This window comes from Homalodisca vitripennis, chromosome 8, assembly GCF_021130785.1.
Source record: "Homalodisca vitripennis isolate AUS2020 chromosome 8, UT_GWSS_2.1, whole genome shotgun sequence".
Lineage (NCBI taxonomy): Eukaryota > Metazoa > Arthropoda > Insecta > Hemiptera > Cicadellidae > Homalodisca > Homalodisca vitripennis.
Window position 1 is genome coordinate 8,542,249 of NC_060214.1, and position 22,931 is coordinate 8,565,179.

At 34.9% G+C, this 22,931-nt stretch overlaps 1 protein-coding gene across 3 annotated transcripts in view; it reads left to right on the plus strand.

The window, feature by feature from the left end:
- The window catches only part of LOC124367243 (regulator of G-protein signaling 7), a 539,841-nt gene that overhangs the window by 511,381 nt on the left and 5,529 nt on the right, over positions 1-22,931 (plus strand). For 2 of the 3 annotated variants that reach the window (XM_046823932.1, XM_046823933.1), the window contains 5 exons: positions 221-294; positions 2,819-2,948; positions 6,048-6,269; positions 9,155-9,412; positions 19,827-20,534. In XM_046823932.1, coding sequence (XP_046679888.1) covers positions 221-294; positions 2,819-2,948; positions 6,048-6,269; positions 9,155-9,412; positions 19,827-20,534 — 1,392 coding nt within the window. Of the gene's footprint in view, positions 1-220; positions 295-2,818; positions 2,949-6,047; positions 6,270-9,154; positions 9,413-19,826; positions 20,535-20,739; positions 20,759-22,931 lie in introns of all 3 variants that reach the window. The other variant, XM_046823935.1, reaches the window with a different exon arrangement.

Here is a 22,931-nt window from a genome sequence, read left to right on the forward strand (position 1 = left end):
TAGTAAAAACTTGCTGTACAAAAGACGATGATTTTGGATACCTAGAATTGGTACTCCAGCAGTTTTCACAATTCAACCATTGGGATGAAACGGATTCTACTATATAGTGTACCAGAAAGCATGTAAAACTAAAATGACGGCTATATTTTAAACAATACTTCATAACATATAGGTTAGATTAGGTTAGGATCAATGCTCATGAATTTCCTTGGTGTTCCAGTGTTGAAGTGCCTACTGAAAAAAGAGTTAAAAGATGGGGCCTATCCATGGAGGATCTTGTGACAGACCAGACAGGTATGACGTCATACTTGCAAGTATATTGCTTAAAACTAATATAACTAGATTTAGAAACTACTATTCAATTTCAATCTCGTGCGTACCATCTAGGTTGTACGGTCCACGTCGCGTTGATTCATTGCTACCACAGTTCAAATGGATAACAGGATCTCTGACATTTGCCATTGCTATAGGTTATCAAAGGTATATCACAACGTTTCTAGGATTGGAATCTACCCTCTTCGTCAGGCGGGGGAGTTATTAATACATTCAAAAATAACGAACAGAAATAAGTAAAGAAGGGAAAGAACGGTTCAAACATACACGACAGCTGCTTGGAGTCCAGTCCAGGCGTTGTCACTACACAGGTTTGCAGGTCCCGAGCACAATACGCAAGTACGAAGATACCAAACACACGTCACACTAGAACAGGCTACAGTGGGATACTAACAAGAATGGCTGACGAAGGGAGTAGATTCCAATCCTCGAAACGTCAATAATAAACTTTACGTAAAGAACAGTGCAAACCTTGAAATATTCAGCCTTGTTGTGGAGAGCAATCTGGAGACTGAAGATGACTCTCCAACAGTGAGGCCGAAGTATTTCGCGATTTGAATTGTGATCTAAATAAAGCGAAATAAATCGGAATATATATGACATTCATGAGGACAAACTTTTTAAGCCTATGATAAATCTTAATCTTAATCTCAATCTTAAATCTTAAGCAAGCCTATGATAAATTTATATCCATATACAGTCTGTTTTGCGATTAATAAGTTCTTTATTAGTAGAGTACAATGCCGCAAATCTGACCTCAAAGAGTTCACTCTTTAAGAAGTTACGTTTGTTTAAAGTTTGAAACATTTACAATGTAGGTCCTGTTCTAGATGGTTTGATATTCTCGTCTTGGCTCAAGTTGTAAAAGTTAAACTTAGTAAATGAATACAGGACATAAGAAAAGTTTGTAGGGTAGTTAGTGACTCTTCAGATCCAATGGAAGATGGTCTACAAGGACTTCGGCAAAAAAACTTAACGTAACCATAGCTCAAGATTTACATCATTATAAAGTTCATTTCTCTCCTAAGAGATGAATGCTGAAGGAGAAAACCTGTTATTAGTTATTATAATATAGTTCTTTTTTTAGGTTGGGCTTTGGACTTTACTTGATGTAAATATTACATTACACTTTAAAAAGATGTACATCTTGAGGTATGCTTGCGTTAAATTTTTTTGCTGAACTCTTTCTAGACGATTCTCCTTTGGATGTGAAAAGTTACTAACTACCTTTAAAACTATTTTTTCTGAAGTCCATTATTCATTTACTTGTTTTACAACTTGAGCCAAGACAAGAATATCAAACCATCTAGAACAGGACCTACATTGTAAAATTTTCTATTTTTAAAAATTTAAATCAGCGTATTCTTTTGAAGAATGAACCCATTGATGTCAGATTTGCGACATTGTACTCTAATAATGAAGACCTTTAATTTGATGTACTACTCGACCTATGCTCTCATTTAAGACTTCCTTTTAACTCCTCGTGGGCCAACCCTTCTGACAAGACAAAACAAATTGTAGTTATTTCAAAAAGTACATTTATAAGTGCAGTAATGATGTACTAAGTTTTATTGCTTTTACCTGTAATCGTTCGGGAATTATCAAGCACATGCGGGACTTTTTTACACCCTGTATAATAATATACATATATTCTCTCTATGGGAATACCTTCAATGCTGGGATGCATAATTAATGAAAATTGATAAACCTTAAACGCATGCAAGCTATATTAACCAGAAATAAATAATTATCTCATAGTTGTGTTCATAAACTTCTGGTGATGTGGACAAATAATCCAATTATTAAGTGTTAATTTATTTATTAATAATTAAGTGTGCAATAATTAATTCTCTTGCGACCTCGGGGCGTCGCGTGGTAAGCAGAAGAGAGGCGCGTTTCCAGAGGACTAAATGGGCTTATTATTTACAATCCTCTATTCAAACCTATTCAGACTCTTGCCACACTCTGGTACAGCTTAGAAGCTACAATTTGCGCGATCTGCCCGTTACTGAACTTTTTGAAAATATTTTGGAATTTTCACTTGTCTTAGAGTTAGGGGAAGGAAACTGGTGAGTGTATCGCTCTTAAATCAATATTTGTATGATTATATATTAATATTACAAATGCATATAACGCATAGTTAGATTTGATCAACTATTATTGGAAAAAGTATACCCTTGTCAGAGGGTTTTTAATTTTGTCAATCGGTTTGGTGGAGGGGGCGCCACCCCCGATGTATACGGCACTGGCTTGTGATAATGATTGTACCAATAGTACCTTTATCAGAAAAACTATCAACATCACAGAAAGGCCATTGATAATTATTGGCGTATTGCTTGTAAATCGCATACAGTAAATCAACGCAAGTTTAATATTATAAAATACTTTTTTTTAATATACTAATAGATCAAATAACATTCACCTCAAAATAATTGTATTTTTAACACCAACCAACATGTCTGATACATACTGAAATATTTTTCAGGTCTACAAGAATTCACAAATTACCTGCGCAAGGAGTACAGCCACGAGAACATCAGGTTCTGGATGGCTGTAAAAGACCTGCGTCGAAGCTCGCATTCACAAATTCCAACCAAGGTTCAAGAAATCTATGAGTGAGTTGTTCTTATCTGTAAAGAACTTGCTTAAGAGTGATTGGAGATGAATTACTAAATTGGGTAAATAATAAAATAAAGAGCCTTGGGTATAAAATGACTTAGGAGCTAGGAGATGTACTCCTTGGGCACCACAACAACCTGGGGAGTGAAATGAAAGGCTTGCTCGAGTTAAATTAAATAACTTAATTGATTAAAACACTAATCACGGATTTATTGGATCAAATATAATTCAATAAAGGATTGCGTTACCAAACAATCTAAATTAAAATGTATTGTGCAAGTAAATGTCGCTATATAATGTGACAACATAAAATGTAGTGTTTAATTGAGTCTAGTGAGTTATCTTACAGAAGTAACGTCCTTGAATAATTATTTAGACCAAATTAGAAAGAAATAAAAATTTGCAGTGTTGTAATAAATCATATATTAGAAAGTTATGACTATATTAAAGGTTATATATTGAATACCAAGATGATATGTTTAATTTACCAAGAACAACTGGATATATAAGCCACGTGCTGATCACATAGTTTCAAATGAGGTATAGTAAATAATTAAGTAATTACTAATTAATTACTTATGACGTACTTATAGCTTACATAGTTTTTAAAATATTCATAGATGTCCAAATTTGTGCACTTTTCACTATATCGTTTTGGACTTCGCTGCGGAGCTTCTTTGCATTATTTTTGTAGATTTCTCAGTTTTACCTTTTTTCCATCATCTAGTATCCTCAGGTCGACTCCTCGTTCACGTCTTCGCCAATAACGTAGCCAGAAAAGGATTTTCTGAAGATCGGTTCCAGACAACTGATATTTCCCGTAGTGGGACAAGGAGTAAAGCCCCATTTTGTTTCTTAAAAAGTTCTTGACCCGTTTCTTTGTTGAGAGCAATCTTTCAGCAGTACGTGTCACTAATACTGAATTATTTAAATCATAATAATCGTTTACTAAAAAGTAATTGAAAATTGGGGGGTCCGGCCCCCTTGGACCCCCTTGCTGGCTACGTCCCTGGCCTCCACCACCAGAACCAGCATGCTAATATTGGGTATAACACTCCTGGTCACTACAGAAGGTGGAGTCTTACAGTGCTTTGTAAGATCATGTACGTGGAGGTTAATCTACGAGGAAATAAAGTCTGCCAAACTTGTAGTCCAGTGTCGAAGATTTTATGACAAACGATAGTGCATGATCAGAACATTAGTAAACATAATATAAGTCAATGAGAATGGAAGCTTTGTTCAGGAAAAGATGGTGACGTTAATTATGAGGATTCCTTACATGTGTAAGATATTACTGACTATAAATCCTGATATTATTTCAAAGGATTTAATGGTATATACCTTCACGTTTCTGTCTCAAAAACGAGAAAATAAAAGTTTAAACCTTAAATCGTGAGAAGCTGGCATCAAAATTTAAGTCCTTTTGTACAGAGCTGAAGTGTAAAATTAGGAATAGTAAACCATTTAATTAGGGCTATTTCAGGTTGCTTTAATAGTAAATTCTATATTTTAATAATGCAAGGTTCGCACTCCACAATTCAAAAGACCTTTACTGGGGAGTTCATGTACTTTTACAACTCGTACATGTAATTTACAACTGATTTTGAATTGTAAATCATTTTACTATTTTGAATGAAATCTACTTAATAGTGTGTAGTAGCCAAATATTTTTATCCAAATTTCTTTTTTTTAATCCTGAATTTGAAAAGATCTAAAGCTATAAGTATTAAGTTCCAATAGTTGAGTTAAAGAAGAGAGAAAAGAGAAAGAAGAATTGAAACTTCTTGTTACTAGAGCTAATAGTAGTAGTTCTATTGTCCCTCCCCATTGAAATAAAGATAGAAAACAAGAGAGGGGATTACAAACGTTTTCTCTTACTAAACCTATAAGTACTATTGTCTCTCTCCGTTTAGACAAAGAGGAAAACACGAGAGGAGATTACAAACGTTTTTTCTTACTAAACCTATAAGTACTATTGTCTCTCACCGTTTAGACAAATAGAGAAACCACGAGAGGAGATTACAAACGTTTTCTCTTACTAAACCTATAAGTACTATTGTCTCTCTCCGTTTAGACAAATAGAGAAAACACGAGAGGAGATTACAAACGTTTTTTTCTTACTAAACCTATAAGTACTATTGTCTCTCACCGTTTAGACAAATAGAGAAAACACGAGAGGAGATTACAAACGTTTTTTCTTACTAAACCTATAAGTACTATTGTCTCTCTCCGTTTAAACAAAGAGAGAAAACACGAGAGGAGATTACAAACGTTTTCTCTTACTAAACCTATAAATACTATTGTCTCTCACCGTTTAGACAAATAGAGAAAACACGAGAGGAGATTACAAACGTTTTCTCTTACTAAACCTATAAGTACTATTGTCTCTCCGTTTAGACAAATAGAGAAAACACGAGAGGGAAACGTTACTTTCCAATAAGGTGAAGTAAGGACACAAGAGAGGAGTACTTAACATTTCGCTTTTTTCTTCTTTTTGTTCTCTTAGGACAAGAAGCTTATAAATTTCACTTAGCCCTATAAGAACCTTAGCGCTGCTTCCGGAGTGACAGGATATTCAGGATAGGTAAGGTTAGGGATTAGGGGCCGCCTCCTATCGAGATCCATGAGGAAGAATTAGGGCACTACATCTCAAAATTATGTCTCCCCGGAAGAAGAGGAGTCCAGCTCTGAACCAGCCTCTCCAGTCAAAGTAGGCAGGGGGTGGCATACCCTTGTTGAGGCCAGCAAGAACCTCTGAGGTTAGGGAACAAACCCCACCAACTCCAACAGTCATCTCCCACAGTAGACTAGAGCTATCGAATTGCCCTTGAACCCCAGAATCTCGACATCTGCAATTAGTGATGTGCCGCTCCTGGACATCCATGAGGTTGCCCAGATTTAAGTGAAACATCGGTTTATGCTGTGCCCAGTGGTGGGTTCAACTGGAAGGTATAAACCAGCCAGAAATGATCCCTGCTGGATTAACTTTTCACCTACTAAGCCTATTCTTGTAAGTACCACTCTAGTTGGCGCAATGTTTACCAAAAACTTTTCTTAACTCGCAAATAAACCTTAACCATTTTTTTCTTCTTCAGAGAGTTCCTGGCCCCTGGGGCCCCGTGTGAGATCAACATCGACGGCAAGACGATGGAGAAGACCCAGCAGGAGCTGAAGACTCCGACACGCTTCACGTTTGATTACGCTGCAGAGCACGTTTACACGCTTCTGCTCAAGAAGGACTGTTATCCTCGCTTCATCCGGTCCGAGCACTACAAGGGTCTTCTCGCCGCAGGCATCCAACCTTCCACCAAGAAAAGGTCAACTATAATAAATATACATATACAATAAAGAACCTTTTATAGATTTTATTTGTGCAATGTACATTTTCGAATTCAACGAATTCATCATCAGGTACTTGTAGGTTAAGGTAAATGAAGTAAATAAATAATTGAAACCAAATTTTCATGTCTTTAACTAATTTGGTGGCTAAATTTTGTGTTTAATTTTATATGTGATAAATTTGTATCGTTTAAAATTCTATCGAATAATATTTTCTTTGTTAGAAAATCTTTGTCATACATTTAAAACAAACACTCCAATAATATATTTTTTATTTCTGTCAGGCCTTTCGTACTCAATGAGCACATCATCAGACCCTCATAACTGAATAAAAGTCTGATGTGTGGATATAATCAATCCCACAATTAAATTCAGTTATGTGGGTCTGATGTTCTCCTTGAGTACGAAAGGCCTCACAGAAATAAAAAAATATATTATTGGAGTTTGTTTTAAAGTTATAACTTATTCCAATAAGAACAGAGCTTCTAGAATGTAAATCTTTGTCATTTAAAAATATATTAGGATTAATTTTCGCACTTTTTAACATTTCAAAATGTTCTAAAGTGGACAATAGGTGACATTATTGGATTTTTGTAAAATTTCCAGACTGTTTTCAATGTTTGTGTATGTATGGTTTCATTTAAATGAGCAGCATATTTTGAATTTGATGATGTCTTCAATACTTTTATATATTCTTTAAATCTGATTTTGAAGTATCGACCGGTTTGTCCAATATAGTGGTTTTGACAATCATTGCAATTTAATTTGTATAGCCCACTGTTGTTAAATTTTGAATTTTAATTTTTGTTTATTTTGTTTGAATTACTTTTGTTTTTTATTATAAGGCCGAGGTTGTTTGAAGTTTTGCAAGCCAATTGATATCCTTGTTTATAAAATGATTTGTTAATTTTGTGGCAGTGTTTACCACCAAGGTAGTCTGATCGAATATATTTGATAGCTCTTTCTTCTTATTTTCTTTCTTTGTGTGATTTTTCGATAATACATCAATCATGCTTGACTTGTATCTGTTATTTTGGGCGATGTATTTAATTCTTTAATCAAAATCTTCAGTTTTCATCCATTTCTAATATGGGTCAACTATAATGTTCCATTTTCATAATGGCTAAGATGCGGTAACCTTACAGGTATGTTCGTACAAAGATCCATTTACATTCTCGGTCACTAATGGTTATTACTGAATGAATTAAAAATGATCAGAATATAATAATAGTAAACACAAAAATCTATATCGAAGAAGCACATGCTAGGCTAGTACTAATTGAAAGCAAAGCTCTCTTTATTAAATTTTGTAACTTATCTTCTATTTATACAAAGTAAATAATTTACGTAGTGTGCAGGCTTAGAAAATTAAAACTCGGGTCTTACCGTCAATCTTTTAGGTGGCTTATTCTTTACCCGTTCAGCATTGTGCTACTAATCCTCAATGTTTATTTACAAAAAAAGATAATACAAATAATTGGCAAGTGAGGAAATAAATAGTTGTGCAGACCTAGTAAATCGTCTATGAAGCTGTTGACACTACCCTATTGTATTCTACCAAATAGATTAAATAGAATTCTTTGTTTAAAGTTTGTTATAGACGATGGGAGGTTTGACAGGATAACATGAATTCGGACATGTGCCATCGTTATGGTTACAAAAGGTATAACACAACGTTTCGAGGATTGGAATCTATCCTCTTCGTCAGGTGGGAGAGGTAGTACTTAACAAATTAGAGAACAGAAAGAAGAAAAGAAGGAGTTACAGTTATGCTGAGACCCCTTTTCTTTCCCTCCTTTTCTTCTTTCTGTTCTGTACACACCTTCCCCACCTGATGAAGAGGATAGATTCCAATCCTCGAAACGTTGTGTTATATATTTTGTAACCATAACGATAGTAAATAGAATTGGTGAAATTTTTAAAGTCCAAATATGACTTCATTGGAATTCATACATTCATAATTAAGGAGAAAGGAGGAACAAGGGAAGAGAAAAGTGTTATATTTGAATGTTCACCCATATAAGTACGCGTTTTGGATATTTTGACTTCGATGAAATTATAATTTTAAAGTCTTCTTCGGAAAAACTGAAATATCCAACACGTTTGCGATTTTGGCAAGTTGTTGGGCAACGACTTAGTGGCCACCTAATCAACCGCTTAGTACAGCGGGTACTGCTGTTAATGCATGGTAACCAAGTCAAGCGACCTCGAGAGTGTCTACTGCTTGGGTGGGTGACCGCTGAGCGATCTTGTTCTTGCAAGTAGCTCGGCTCTTGGAGGTGGTTCAAGCCTTTACGAGTCGTTTGTAGTGGGGGCCATCTTGCTTTTAACCTCATAAGAACAATGTTAAAACTCATTCACTTTTACGGTCTTATTTTTAATCATGAAATTATGGTAGATGTCTAATTTTAAAGATTTAATACGCCTTCAAACCAATTTTAAAAATCACAAACTTCTTATGCACTTCATTTTTTCAAAACGAATTGTGTCAATTATACAAGAAAACTAAAAAGCGTTTGGAAGTGTATTAATAATAAATGAGACACCTTCCATAACGCTACAACCAAACATAACGTTGTAAAAGTGTATGGCGTTTAACATTGTTATTGTAAGAAGAAACCTTAAACCTTTGAGCTTAAGTGGCCCATAGGGAAACGCTCAAGGTCGTTTCATTGAAGCCTGGTTTTTTGCATGCCTTTGGTTCCCAGGTTTAAGAGCTTCTTAGTAATAAATTGGCCTTTTAAAATTAGACATCTTTAACTGACTAGAATTATTCATCTGTTACACCCTTGTATATGATTAATGATATTTTTATAGCAATTATTTAGAAGGTAGTGAATAAGAGAGAATGAAATGTTTACAGATTCTTCGGGTTCGGAGGTCCAGGGAAGAAGAAGAGCTCGACGAGCACAGCCCCCAACTTGAGCGGGCTGCAGGCGGCAGTGTCGGGGGCGGCGGGGGCGGCAGGAGCGGCAGGGTGCAGTCAGCCTGCTGTCAGCAGGAGGCGGGGGAGCGACAGGAGTCTGACCGGATCCGCCCACGAACTCGCGGTCTGCGGCATCACACGAGATCGTGTCGGGCACTCACACAGCCAGAGCAACCTCAGCGACATACCTTACAGGTGGGCAAGGCACGACCTCTCAGCATGAGGCACGTCCAGCTTTGTGTGGCGCAGTATACACTTCCAGTGTTTTACTTTCTCTACCGTAGGAAGTGTGTCATCACTCTCTAGAATAATATTAACTCTTAACGTGTACTTTGAGTGGTTTGTTCAAGTCCAGGAGCCGGCAGCTAATTTGCGCTGTAAAAGCACTCGACATATTGTTTTCGTATAATCGGAAAGTCCCCACGGAAAGTGGGAGAAAATCTATAACAGCCGCGCCAGTATTGGTGGGGGGTAAGAGAATATTTCTCATATCGTACTATGCCAATGGCGCAGTGTAGCGGGTACGGCGGTTATCGCGAAATAACCCAATCAAGCAACGTCGAGCGTGGCTGCTGCTTGCATAGGTGACCGCTGAGCGATCCTGTCCTTGCAAGCAGCCCGCCTGCCCGGTCATTGGTGGTGGTTCGGAAGTCACCTTTAAGCCGTTGGTCCCTAGGTTGTGTTAGAGAGTGCTTCTTAGCCCTGGTAAATAAAACATTCTTTACTTTTACTTTTTTAGATGAATAAAACGTAAGAGATTTAATTTAAGATTGAATCAGTGTAAGCCAACCATATGAAGATCGACTTTGGCTTGAAGTGGCGATCTTCATCTTTATATCGTTAGATGGCGATGGTATAACTATTACTTACGTATCCTGCTCAGGTTTTAAAAGCATCACAACTATGATCTGAGGAAGACGAATTAGCATTTGATATTTGATACCTTTGACCTCTCTATATTTCGACTACCCCCAAAACTAATACGACTGATGATCTATTTATTTCTTAGCGACTTTCCTCTAGTGATTTCACGGAAATTTAAGTAGCATGCTTATGCAGTGTAGATTGTCTCTCGGCTTCTACACTATAGTGTAGATTTTCACTTCTAATTTTAAAAAGTAACACAGTTCCAATTTTTTACTTGAACTAATGGTCGACATCATAGTCCGCACCTCGTTTTTTAGAAGAATGTAACCTTGAATAATCCACTCAAAAAGTCAGGAATAGAAAATTATAATATGTGACCAAGGCCATTGAAAGTAAAAACGTTGAATATATCTATATATATAAAAATGAATGTTTGTATGTTTGTCCTTTATGGAATCGTGAACTATTGGACCGATCATGATGAAAATTTGTACGTATATGTATTTTTCCACGGAGAAGGTTTATAAGCTATGCCCATCCCTTTCCCGATTCAGGATTCCGCCCCACTGGTTACAGAAATACCCATAAGAAATGCATTGCAGCAAACATATGTTAACGTCTTTTCAAATTTTTAATCAGCTGTTCTTTGTAAACATATATTACACTTATAGTTTTAAAGCATAGAGTAAGCTTAAGAGAAACGACAAATTTTGTTTAAACTGTTTTTGCAATCACTGTTAAACATAGACTTTACTATCCAGATAATACAATTCAAATTTGACGTAAAAATTCACCTTTAACTGCAATATTTATTTAATATAAACCATGCTCATGCTTGATCAGAAGAGTAATGCAGATATCATAATTACTATCTTACGTTGGCTACAAATATAAAGAATGTTATAAAATCAACCTTAGTTGTTTTTTTTGACAGAAGTATGGTTCTCAAAACTCCGTGTGTACATATTCTCTCGATCGAGACAACAAAGCAAGCTCAATCGTGGCATCGGAGATATAACTAATTTAATCTAAAATTTATTATAGTAAAAAAAAAATTTACTAAGTAATATAAGGACTTCGGTTCTTAAGATTTGCGTGCGAAGCCGTGGGTAACAGCTAGATAGAGGCAGGAATATGGTACATACCTTCATAATACGCCCAAGAGGCTCACGATGGAACGACTATCAATTATCTCAGCAATGTTTAGAATGTGATAGAAAAAGAATAAGTGAATATAGTGTACTGTTTTCAACGGGAAATTGCGTGCGAAGCCGCGGGCAACTTTTGCAAAAAATTATTGAAATGCGCAGCAAAGCGCGCCGGGCCCGCTAGTACATAATAAATTTTATTTTCCCTTAGATATCTGAATTATTCAAAAAACTTTACCTATACAGATTCACAAATTTAGATGAAAGTGTATGGATTTGTAATTTGATCCTGTCACAAGTTAAACATTCAAATACATGGAATACCCAAACAGACTTTACAACAACCCCATCATCCTTTTTTGATTATCTAAGTATAAATCTTGACAGCTGCCTGGTTTCACCAGTGCACCTACGCAGTGAGAAGTTACAGAGCATGATGGGCATCAACCTTTGAACTGCACCATGTAGTCAAAAATAGAAAAAGCATGAATTTCCTGTCGACCTCTTGCTTGACAGTTGACAATAATTCATCCCAAGGCTTGTTCGAAGAGATTCGTGAAACACAAATGGAAATTTGAGTATTTGAAATTAATATAAATTAAATGATCTTGAAGGAGTCAGGAAAGAACCAGTTGTTTTTGAACTTGGTCAGAAGGCTGTGAGGGAACACCGGCTACAGAAGAAAAAAAGAGGAGAGAATTAAAGAAAACCTAAAACCTAATACATACATAGTTTTTTAAGTGGATGAAGAGAGGTGTAGGGAAGAAACTGAGTGAGAACACAGGAATTAAAAAGATAGGACGATAATAGGAGGAGTTGAACAAGACTTGTACATACAGACCTAGTACTTCTGGGAATTAGTAGACAAGAAGATGACAGTGACAGGAAAAGGATTTTCATGACAATTCGTTAATGGATCCTGACTAATATGGAACAGAAAAGAGTTTTGGGCACATTCCACTGAATGATTCCATCAAAAAAGATAATTTCAATTGTAAGTACTAAATTAAGAACAAATGTGAGCACATGGTCGTTAAACTCACCTTTGTTAGATTTGTTCAAAGTCCTGCTCCGAGCTTCTTGGATCACTGTTCTTAATATGAACTAATACATCTGCTCCAAGCTTTCACCAATTTACACTATTTGCCCTAGCCAAAAAGCAATCTTGATACCATATCCAAGCTGCGTGGAACAGGCCAAGATCTAAAAACTAATATGTTATTTTTTGTATATTGTGTATATGTTGTATATGTGTTTCTCTTTTGATTTGATGTATTATGGTATTCATCTATTAGTGAACGTAAGTAATTTTTACAATTTTCTTCTCTTGTTTTTACATTTTTTATTGTTTTAGCATTATCACTTTCTACTTACTAATGACATAGTGCTTAGGCTGTTTCTTGTTTTCAATAGTTTTGTTTGGTTGTGACTTTATAACAAATTTTGATGTTTCAAAACTAGTTTTATTTCTTTCAACATTTTAATTATGTTATCTGTTACTGTACTGATTAGTATTAGATTTAATTAGTATTGTAGTTTAGAAGCAAATTTCAGTAATGGCACAATCGAGTGCTAAAAATGATACATAATATATGTAACTGTTAATCTTATTGAAATGTTTTCGAAATATTTGCTATTTTTGCTTGATCATGTTATTAATCTTGAAGAATGGTGAAATAATTTTATTCCATCGAACAATCTTAAGTTATTTTGATTAAAAATGTGTTTTGTACTTTTAGAAGAAAATTCAATTTAAAAAATTATGGTTGCCTGTAAAGTCGGTTTTACGGGCGAAGATTTTACGTGACAACGTCTTTTTCTCGGTAGAATATTTATTGATATGAATATTATTAAATTGCACAATAGGAACAAGGAATTGAATGAAAATAAGAATTGCACAAATTTTAACTATAGAAATATATTTTGTTTACTAAAACATTGTACATAATTTGAAATTAATTAAAATTTGTTATTGTAAATGGTAAAGTTGAATAAAACATTTACTAAAATTGGAATTTGAAATTCTTGCTAAACACAGTTAAATTCTAACTCCGCGCGTGGTGATTGGTCGGTTTAGTTCGTTTGTTTGGTCGCACTGTTATGACAGGTTAGAGGTTATAATTTGTTATTTTAAATGTTTGACTAGCAATACGCGCTGTTTCTTCTCAATCGACTGAATTACGATTGATTGCAGAGTGATTTAAACTAATAATTTACTTAACACTATCAACATTTGTCAATAGTATGACATAACCTATAAACTCAGTTTCTCAACTTTTGTGTCAATCTAACAATTAATCAATCAATCATAGTTTACGATAATGAAATATCAGTGTACAATTATTTACCTTTATTGTTGTAGTTGTTGTAAATGACGAATCTAAGCACTCCACATTTTCACGAATAAACATAGTTATCTGCTTTATCCCGTGCGGCGGACCCACAGTTATCTGCTTTATCCCGTGCGGCGGACCCACTAGACGGGCATCGTAACGTTACCGGGCGTTACACTTTTTCATGAGTGACTCCGAGCCGCAACCTAATTTAAGACGTTGTCACGTCAAAAATGTAATAAGTTACTCTTTAGAAGCATACAGCATCTATCATAATTTTCTTCGTGTATTATTAAATTTATTATTTAAAAAACCACAAACATGTATCTGAATGTGGCACTTTGCGATTCTTCATACTTACATACTTACATTACAGAATATATGTTGTTCATGCCTCATGAGAGATTATTACATCATAAGATTTGTTTTGCCAGTTATCTCCCCGATGTATACCACTGGACAGTTGAGTTTACCGTAACCGTAGGTAAAGGTAAGATTGGGTGTTTCAGAGGGGACTTGCCATGCCAATCCAAATCCTCCTCGGCTACATGGTCAAGCCAGTAAGTCAAACAGTTCCGTCCAGTCCTTGGTGTTGGTTAATCTCCGTGTGTAGATAGACTTTCGATCTCTATGTATGTTCTCTATGTACTCAAGGTGTTGTGTTCTTTGGAGCTGATGCGGAAATGTCTTTGGAAACGGTAATCAGTGTATTCTCTTGTTGTTGAAACTCAAAACCTACATTTTTGTTGTGTTAAAACTTTTCTCTCTCGAAAAGCATGTCCGTTACAGTCTCATAAGTGTCTTCCTCCAACAAGATGTACATTACTTAGCCTCATGTTTTGTCTGTTAAAAAATGGAATATATTAATTGCAGCTCACTCTTTTTTGTGGAGTAGATTTTCTTTCCTTACAGCACTTATTTATTTTGCAATGTTTTAGAACAAAAATTTTTACTTTAGCATCTTTTTCAAACAGAACTTGTTGCAACTGTCTTTGGGTAGTTTTTTTTTTACTAAAAGCTGTTGTACCATACGTCTAAAGGTTATATGTGCAATTTATTTATATCGAATTGCCTAAACAGGATCTGTAAATAACGAAACGAATAAGGAGATCAGGAATATAACTTAAGAAGAAGTTGAATTGCATAAAGCTCCTAATCCATTCCTTGTGTTAGGTGCAGCTACTCTAATCAAAAATGGTTCCCACACTGATCTAGTGTTCATATAAGTAGGCATAGTATTTCTAATCACTGCTATCTTTGATCTAGATATACATGTTTGCATTAGGTCTCAATTCAGGTATTAAACATCCAAAAGATTAAAAAATAACAGTAACGATGTTACTAGACGCAGTAATATCTAAATAAAATAGAAACCAGTACTGTGATCTTTCTTGTACAGACTTCAATGACGATGTTTTCCATAGATAGGAACACGATCTGTCCTTCTTATATAAATGGGAAATGCATGATCGTTTACCCCCCTCCCCCACAAATCTTTTATTTCCCATTCCTGACATTTGGATAATAAACTGAAAAAATATTTTGAACCTCAATCACGATATTTCTAATCTACTGCAACTTCCATTTTTCTAGCACTTGATCTTGCAGTCTCTCGTCACGTTATGTACTGACTGTACTGGTGGTCATGCTGCCTCAAGCCCCACCTCCTCAGCAACAATAAAGACAATATAAACATTGCTCATCTTTATTTTTTATAGTACTATGTTAAATTTCTCACCTCCAACCTGAATGATTAATACACATTCACTTTTTGTTCAGAAAACATTTAAACTTGTTTACCTAATGTTTGAGTTATTCAAGAATTATATGCTTTCAAAAAACGTCTAAAGTGTTTGGATGTATAGATCTCATATTCAGTAGAAGACATCAAACTTATTCTCAAAATTCTATGACCGAAAATGAGAGCGTAAAACATTGCTGCAATGAGGCGAAACTCGGGGTCTTTCCCTGCAGCTAGTTCTGAACAAATTATACAGTTTTCATAAATATTACTTTGAGTTGGTAGCCATTTCTATTCCCACTATAACCTACAAGTTATAAAATTCTATATCCTAATCCTTCTCTCGTCTACATTAAGAATAAACTATTTGTACAGAATTAAAATGAAAGTAAAATAGAAAACTTTTAGGGACGTTCATTTAATATACCGACTGTTCCAAAGGAATTCTTGAATAAATTTTCATATTCTTCCCTTTTTACCATAATGGGACTGAGATCACTTAACACTTATAATAATAATATAATTAACAAACATAACAATAATTTTTTGCTGTTTCGAAGTATTTTTATTATCCTTTTTTACAAAATTGTGACACACTTGTATAGCGATTCTTGCCTTATATTCCATTAAAACGGAATAAAATCCAATCGCAATAAGGTGTTATTTTTCTTTATCCGCAATAGCAGGATTTATGACTTTTTTGCATATTTTGTGTTTTAAAAATAACAGAACCCATTTGTGTTAAAGTTTAAATTTAATGTTTTAACAGAATCTTCAGTGGTACAGTGAATCTTTCTGGAACTACTCCAACCTTCAACAGGATTAATTTGGAAAAAGTTTTTTTAACAAAAGGTTGAAATTGAAGTTTTAGACAGTCATCATTTTTAGACAGTAAATTTAATCGATTTTTAAAAGTGTTGAAGTTGTTTTATAGTAAATAGTTCAATAGGCCAAACAATGGAGGTATATTTAATTTCAATTCAATTTTAAATCAATAGGTACCCACTTTGGAAAAGTGGCAAATTTACTGAAAATAAAATCAAAATGTCAAACTCTGACAAACATTCCCACAATCTTTGATTTTTGACCTTTCTATTTAAAAAAAGGGGGTAGCGTACGATCGGTTTTTTATATCGAAATTGGCAAACAATGTTACTTAATCAGAACCATCGATATAATCAATCGATACTGATTAATTATTTTGAATTATTAACTTAAATAGTCTATATAAACTGCTGTAAACACTTTAAAATAATACACGTAGGGTAATAATTCAATTTTACATAAATAATTTTAATTATTAAAAATGGCAGTCAATTTTATAAAATTACACGACATTGCTTAGAAAGATGATAAAACATAAATAAAATATATTGTTTTTGTTGCTTCAACATGTTGGACTCGTACCGAAAACCCCATTATGTGAAATTTGTGGGAAAGAAACAACTGTAACTGTGAGAGGAGCAAATATGGTCGTATTCAGTTTTCCTAATTTTTGTTATAATAATTTGTTTAATCACTGTAAAAATTAAATTCATATTTTAATTTAAAACATATGATTGTTATTGAGGACTATAGATGCTTTATATCGATTGATAGTCTAGAATTTGAGATGCGAATATTAGGTATCGAAGACTACATTTTTCGATACAAAAAACCGGGTCCGCTTATCGTACCCTACCCAAAAAAGGCTATAGTAGAGGTTTAACTTATTTATATTCTGCACACGAAAATAGAAAATGTAGTTGGTAGTTGTGTAAAAATAAACAAATGAATACATCTGTCGATATTGGATGTTTTATTAAACCCTTATAAATGTTTACAAGTTACATTTCACTTTACTAACTGTACAATTTATATCTTCTGAAACATTCAGCATCAAGGTTCTTTAGGTTTATGTGTTCATGATAATTTGTAAGTTACATGTGTTTCTGTTTTATATGTTAATTTTTCAACCTCCGTTTTTACTTCATCACCTTCGGTAAAACTATATATAAATGTTCAATTTACACTTACTTATCTCATTGATTTAATATTTTCTGTACTTTATTTCATGATATGTCGATGTGTTCTTGTTCTATAATGGTTTGATTTTTTCATACTTTATGCAATAAAAATTGTTAGTTTCTCAGTTTACAAAAACAACAATTATTGTTTTGGAATTTTTTTGTTTACTATTTCTCTGTACAGACAAGGTGGAGGTACTCCAACCCACGTGTCATAACAGGTTTCGTTTTAGTTGCATGCAAAATGACACATCTATATCTTATTTTATTCTTGATGTCCTGCAGACAGATATGCAAATAACCATACGAAAATGGAGTTGACACAAAATTTATGTGTACCATAGTTTTCATTCTTGTAGAAATGAGGTTTCATGCAAAATTTTAAGCCTGCATATGAAATCTTTCTCAGCATATCTTGCCGCATTGGCCATTCAGATTTGTGTTTATTAAATTGGGTCATCAATTTGACATAGTAAAAATCCACACACCATGTCACTATAAAACGATGTTTATGCCACACGTTTGAATTCCTAATGGGTATGTTGGGTTTGTTTATAAATTTGTTTATTCTGCTTTTTTCTCGTTGCCATGTGGAAATATTCGCTAACGCCCACCCAAGTTCCATGCAGTGACATGCTCTATCATCGAACTTAGTGTATAATTAACCTTCATGCACAATTTCAAGTCTATAGGTCAGTACGTTTAAAATGCGAAATATAATGCCGATATAAACAGACAGACAGACATAAATTGCGTTTTTCCATCCTCACGAGCAATAACGTAGCCAGGGAAACAGTTTGGAGGGGTCAACACAAGTGATATTTTTCAAAAAATTGACAGAAAATAAGGACCCATGTTGTTTCTTAAATATTTTTTGACTCATGTCTGTGTTAAGAACGATCTTTCAGCAGTACTACATGCCAGTAATACTGAATTATGTAAATAATAATGATCGCTTACTAAAAAAAGTAATTTAAACAATTAAACATTTGGGGGGTTCGGACCCCTTGGACTTCCTCACTGCCTAGTTCCCCACGAGTGATGGGCTTAGCTAAAGCTCAGCCAGTAACACAATGATCTATTTTTCTCACATTGATAAAATCAATACTTGCAGTGAATCATTATCTTCCAAAGAACATTTGTAATGAACGTACAAACTTAGAAACTATTAAATCACACAAAATATAATAGTGTAATGAAATTCATACATCACCAGTGCTTTACATGATCTAAAACTTTCAGACAATTAGAGGTTACCAACCCCATTCAATATGGGCGATCACTTTAACACAAGAATGATTCAATAACAGTACTACCTGTTATAGTACAGTGATAAGGTTATGTCTGTACGGGTCGGCTCACTAGAATTGCGACTGTCTGCTTTAGAAGTGCAGCGCTACTGGTGGGTGGAAGAGGAATCAAGTGAGATGGCGACGCTAGCGCTGTCACTCGGCGTGACTCTACATTAACTATTGAAAGAGAGAGCGGTTGTTTTTCTTGAAATCTTGTGAACCGAACATGCTCATGCGAATCTAACTGAATTATCGTCTGTGTCATAGTCCTAACAGTTTCAAAAAATGTTACGAAACAATCAAGCGATTTTATCAATATTTATCAGCTAACATTAGGCTTGATATGATCTAATCAATTAAAATTAACTAGGACTGATTGAAAACTTCCATTTGTGCAAACGAAGGGGAATTGTTTTTGTATTTTAAATTGTATGTAGTTTAAATAATAAATTGTCCTCCTCCGTAGACTAATGGTTATAGTCTCGGCTCTCTAACCGAGAGATCACGGGTTCAAATCCCGGGGAGGTCCAAACATGTAATAATAAATAAATAAATAAACCAGTGAACTTCGAAGCCGGTATAGCTGACGCTGAGGCTTAAAAAAAATTAGCTCTAACGATCAAAGAAACTATTAGAAATGGAAATAAGAAAAACTCATAAATAATAATGAAATGATAACATCTTAAAAAAAAGCATCTCTTACCGGAAATATGAAATATGCGTAATTATTTATGTTTTCTCCTGTATAGCAATGATTAACCATTTTCGAGAAGTTGTTGAAGCATCTTCTCTAGAAAACCGTAATTCTCTTCTGCACAAATACTCACGGTGTGATGAGCTAGCAGGTCGGCTGATATCCACTTTTTAAACTTCTTCTAAACGAGCTTTCGATTGTCTGTTATTATCTATAAAAGAAAATACGTTTACTATATGAAACAGTGTTTATAGTTGATACAAGTTAGTTATTGTTCAAAATCAGTATCGGTTAGTTATATTGAAAGTTATAATTTAGTAATATCGTTTGTCAATGTCGGTATAAAAAACCGGGTCCGCTTATCGTACCCTGTCCAGATTGTTTGACATCATGTGGTTGTTAAACTGCAACAAGCAGATTTTATGGCTGATAATTTCAAATAAGATTTCTGTTTGATTTAACTGAATATTTTTATATTTTGAACTTACTTTCTGTATTGTAACTGACAATTGATCATGTTGCCCACAGAGAACCCCCTGGTGGTGGAGGAGGTGGCGGCTCTTCAGACGAGGCGGTAGAGAAAGAAAAGAAAGGAGACGACATCTGCCCCTGGGATTCCACAGGGTCCCCAGGAGCTGTCGACAAGAAGAAACTCCTCCCTGCGAGTTCGCTAGTAGCGGACGACTCGGCCGCCTGCCCCTGGGACTCCCTCGGTCGACCGAGCTCCCGGAAGAACTCGACTCAGTTCGACTCCGGAAGTTCCTCCTCGGACATCAGTCTGGCCGTAGCCGCGGAAGTGAGCGAGAGACTAAAAAAGAACTGTAATGTACAAGACCGGTTCGGTCGCAGAGCCTCTTCGTGCACGACTAAACTCCAAGAGGGTCCTCGGCCTTCGGTGTCCTCGATGGAGGACTTCGCCCCACCCGTCCCCACCCCTCAGAGATCCTTTGACTCGATATCCTGTGAAGGAGCGAACTTGCCCGTGGAAGTTCCTGACAGAGTGCGGAAAAAGTCGGTTAGTGGACCGCCTGGCAGGAAGCAATCGACGACGATGGCTCCGGTGATCAGTGTAAGTTCGGTGGCGGAGAATGCGGAGGGGATGGAGGAGGGGGAGGAACCGACGGAACCGGAACCGGAAGTACCGGTAGTAGCCCCGACAGAAAACGTTCCTACAGAGCCTGTCCTGCAGGACTCTGCGCCAGGGAAAACCAATGATATTTGTCCGTGGGAAGACGAGTAAGTTATCCCTCTCTTCACTTTACAAATATAGCTATACTACTTGAAAATAAATAACTTAAATTTACGACATTTCAATAGCAAAGTAGCGATAGCCATGAATTACATAAACATTAAAGTTAGAGCTTCTTTAAATTTTTCAATTACTAAGACCAAAATTTCCTTAGCATATCTCGGTTACTAAGTCTTCTCTTTTATTTCACAGGAAAAGTTTCTATACCAAGGTGAGTTTTCAATCAAAATTTATGCTGCATTCAAAGACTTTTTGATTGGCTTTGTTTTGTCATACATTAATTTTAGTCTAGCGATAATTTGCATGAAGAAACTAACCTGTCTTTTGGATGTCAAGTCCGACTAGTGATGCTGTGTGACTTGTTCTGGAATGTAGAACATCCGTTTAATGTTTGAAATAACTCTGTCATGTTATTGTGTACTTAATACTGAGAAATAACAGTGCAATATTTCCAGGTGGTCTAACAGGGCTGCTTTGTTATAATTTATTTTTAAATCAATGTATTTTTTATGTCTTAAAAAAATTACCTGACACCATTTTAATGCACTAATCTCAAATGGGTGTTTTGAAAGATATATCTCAGGAAAGTCCTTCCTTGCCTGTCCAAAATCATTCCTCTTTTGAAGTTCATTGCAATAGTATGTTAAAATGCATGATTTTTCAAGACAGTGTGTTATGATTTGGAACTAACATTGCAATTTGGAGGTTATTCCAAGCATTTTGAGTGGCAATTTTCATATTTGTAAGTAGTTCTGGGTTATGAAATACAGTTTCATAAAACAAAATCTATTAGCATTGGGTTGTGTGCTTTCTAAAGGTTTATAACTTTGACATTGTAGAGGTAAATTAAATATTCATGTGTAGAAGACTCAAAGACTTAATGAGCAACCGAAAATTAGAAAATCCTGTGTGATACCTGGACTTTTTTGTAAGATCCAGAATACGCCTAAAAGTCCACTATTTGACTTGAATGGGGCTCAATCCATAATCTCTTATTTCATCAATGGGGGGAGGGTGAAAATATGCTAATCAATTTTTAACTTTACAGGTATCCACTGTAAATAATGACCTTTTTAAAAAATATCACAGCCATAAATTAACAATACCTTTAAGAGTAAACATTAATATTACTGTTCGCCAATACACAGATCTAACAGCTTGCTGTGTCGCACTAATCCTTCACTAAACGTGATTCTGCTATTTCAGACATTTTCTTCGTGATCTTAAGCTAGTGTGAAAGTAACTTACGTAAATCTAATGTTTTAAACCAGCTTATTTTTTACTTGGATTTGAATCAATTAAAGCATACGAAATAATAATGCATATTAAATAATCAATAGAAGTTATTCCATTTTTTCTGAGAAAGATTTTATTTTTCTCGAACAGTTTAAGGAGGGTCCTCCCTTCATAAGTCCTCTTAAAACATTATTCTCCAGAAGCATCTTTTTTATATAAGAATCTGCTAGCTGCAGTGGTGGAATAAGTTTTTTATTCAGGATTTTTTAAATTTGCACATCTTTTTAGAAGCAATTTCCTTTAAAGTTCTCTGCAAATAACTTCCCACAGTATGGACATCCTACATTGTTTTAACTGAACATAATTGAAGAATAAAATTACGCAATTGTAATAAAATATGATTTAAGAAAATTATTTTGTTATACAAAAACTTATGCCATTCCCTCCAGCAATTTTTTTATAATATACAGACTATAAACACTGCATATTCTTATTTTCAAACATTTTTTGCCTGGTTAGAAGACGTTTGTTCTTTGGGTCTCGTTAGAAGACACTGGCGAATTCTGTTTCAAGTGTCTGCTACCACTCGTGAAATTATAAAAGAATTTCCTATTTTATCTGTCTTCAGGAAATATATCTTAAAGGGTTTCACCAAAAGGGCTTTTATATCAAACTAATTATTTTTTTAACATGTGAGGTATGATCCTATCACAGACTTTATGTATGTTCGTCTGAAGAGATTCAAAAAATGTCAGTGATGAAAAAACTCAGACGGACCGAAAACCAATTCAACCGTCTTCCAAATCCAAAGAATACTAAAAAGTACAGTGTAATCTAGGTGAAGAGGCATTCTTATTGTCTCATTAGTGAACTCAATTTCGTTCCTGATGAGAAAGGTGCACTCAATTGAGCACCTGATCAATATCTCATACGCTGCACTGAGAGGAACGAGAACTGGAGCTAACGCAACATTCACATTGAATCCAACCTTTCCCACCATAGTTAAGTTTATGTAATCTTATAACATACCATACAGAAATCATTGCTTCTTGATACTACTATACATGCATAAATATCTACTGTATTGTAACTGCTAAGCACTGATAAAAGTACACAAAAATAACTAAACAGCATTAATAAGCTATCCA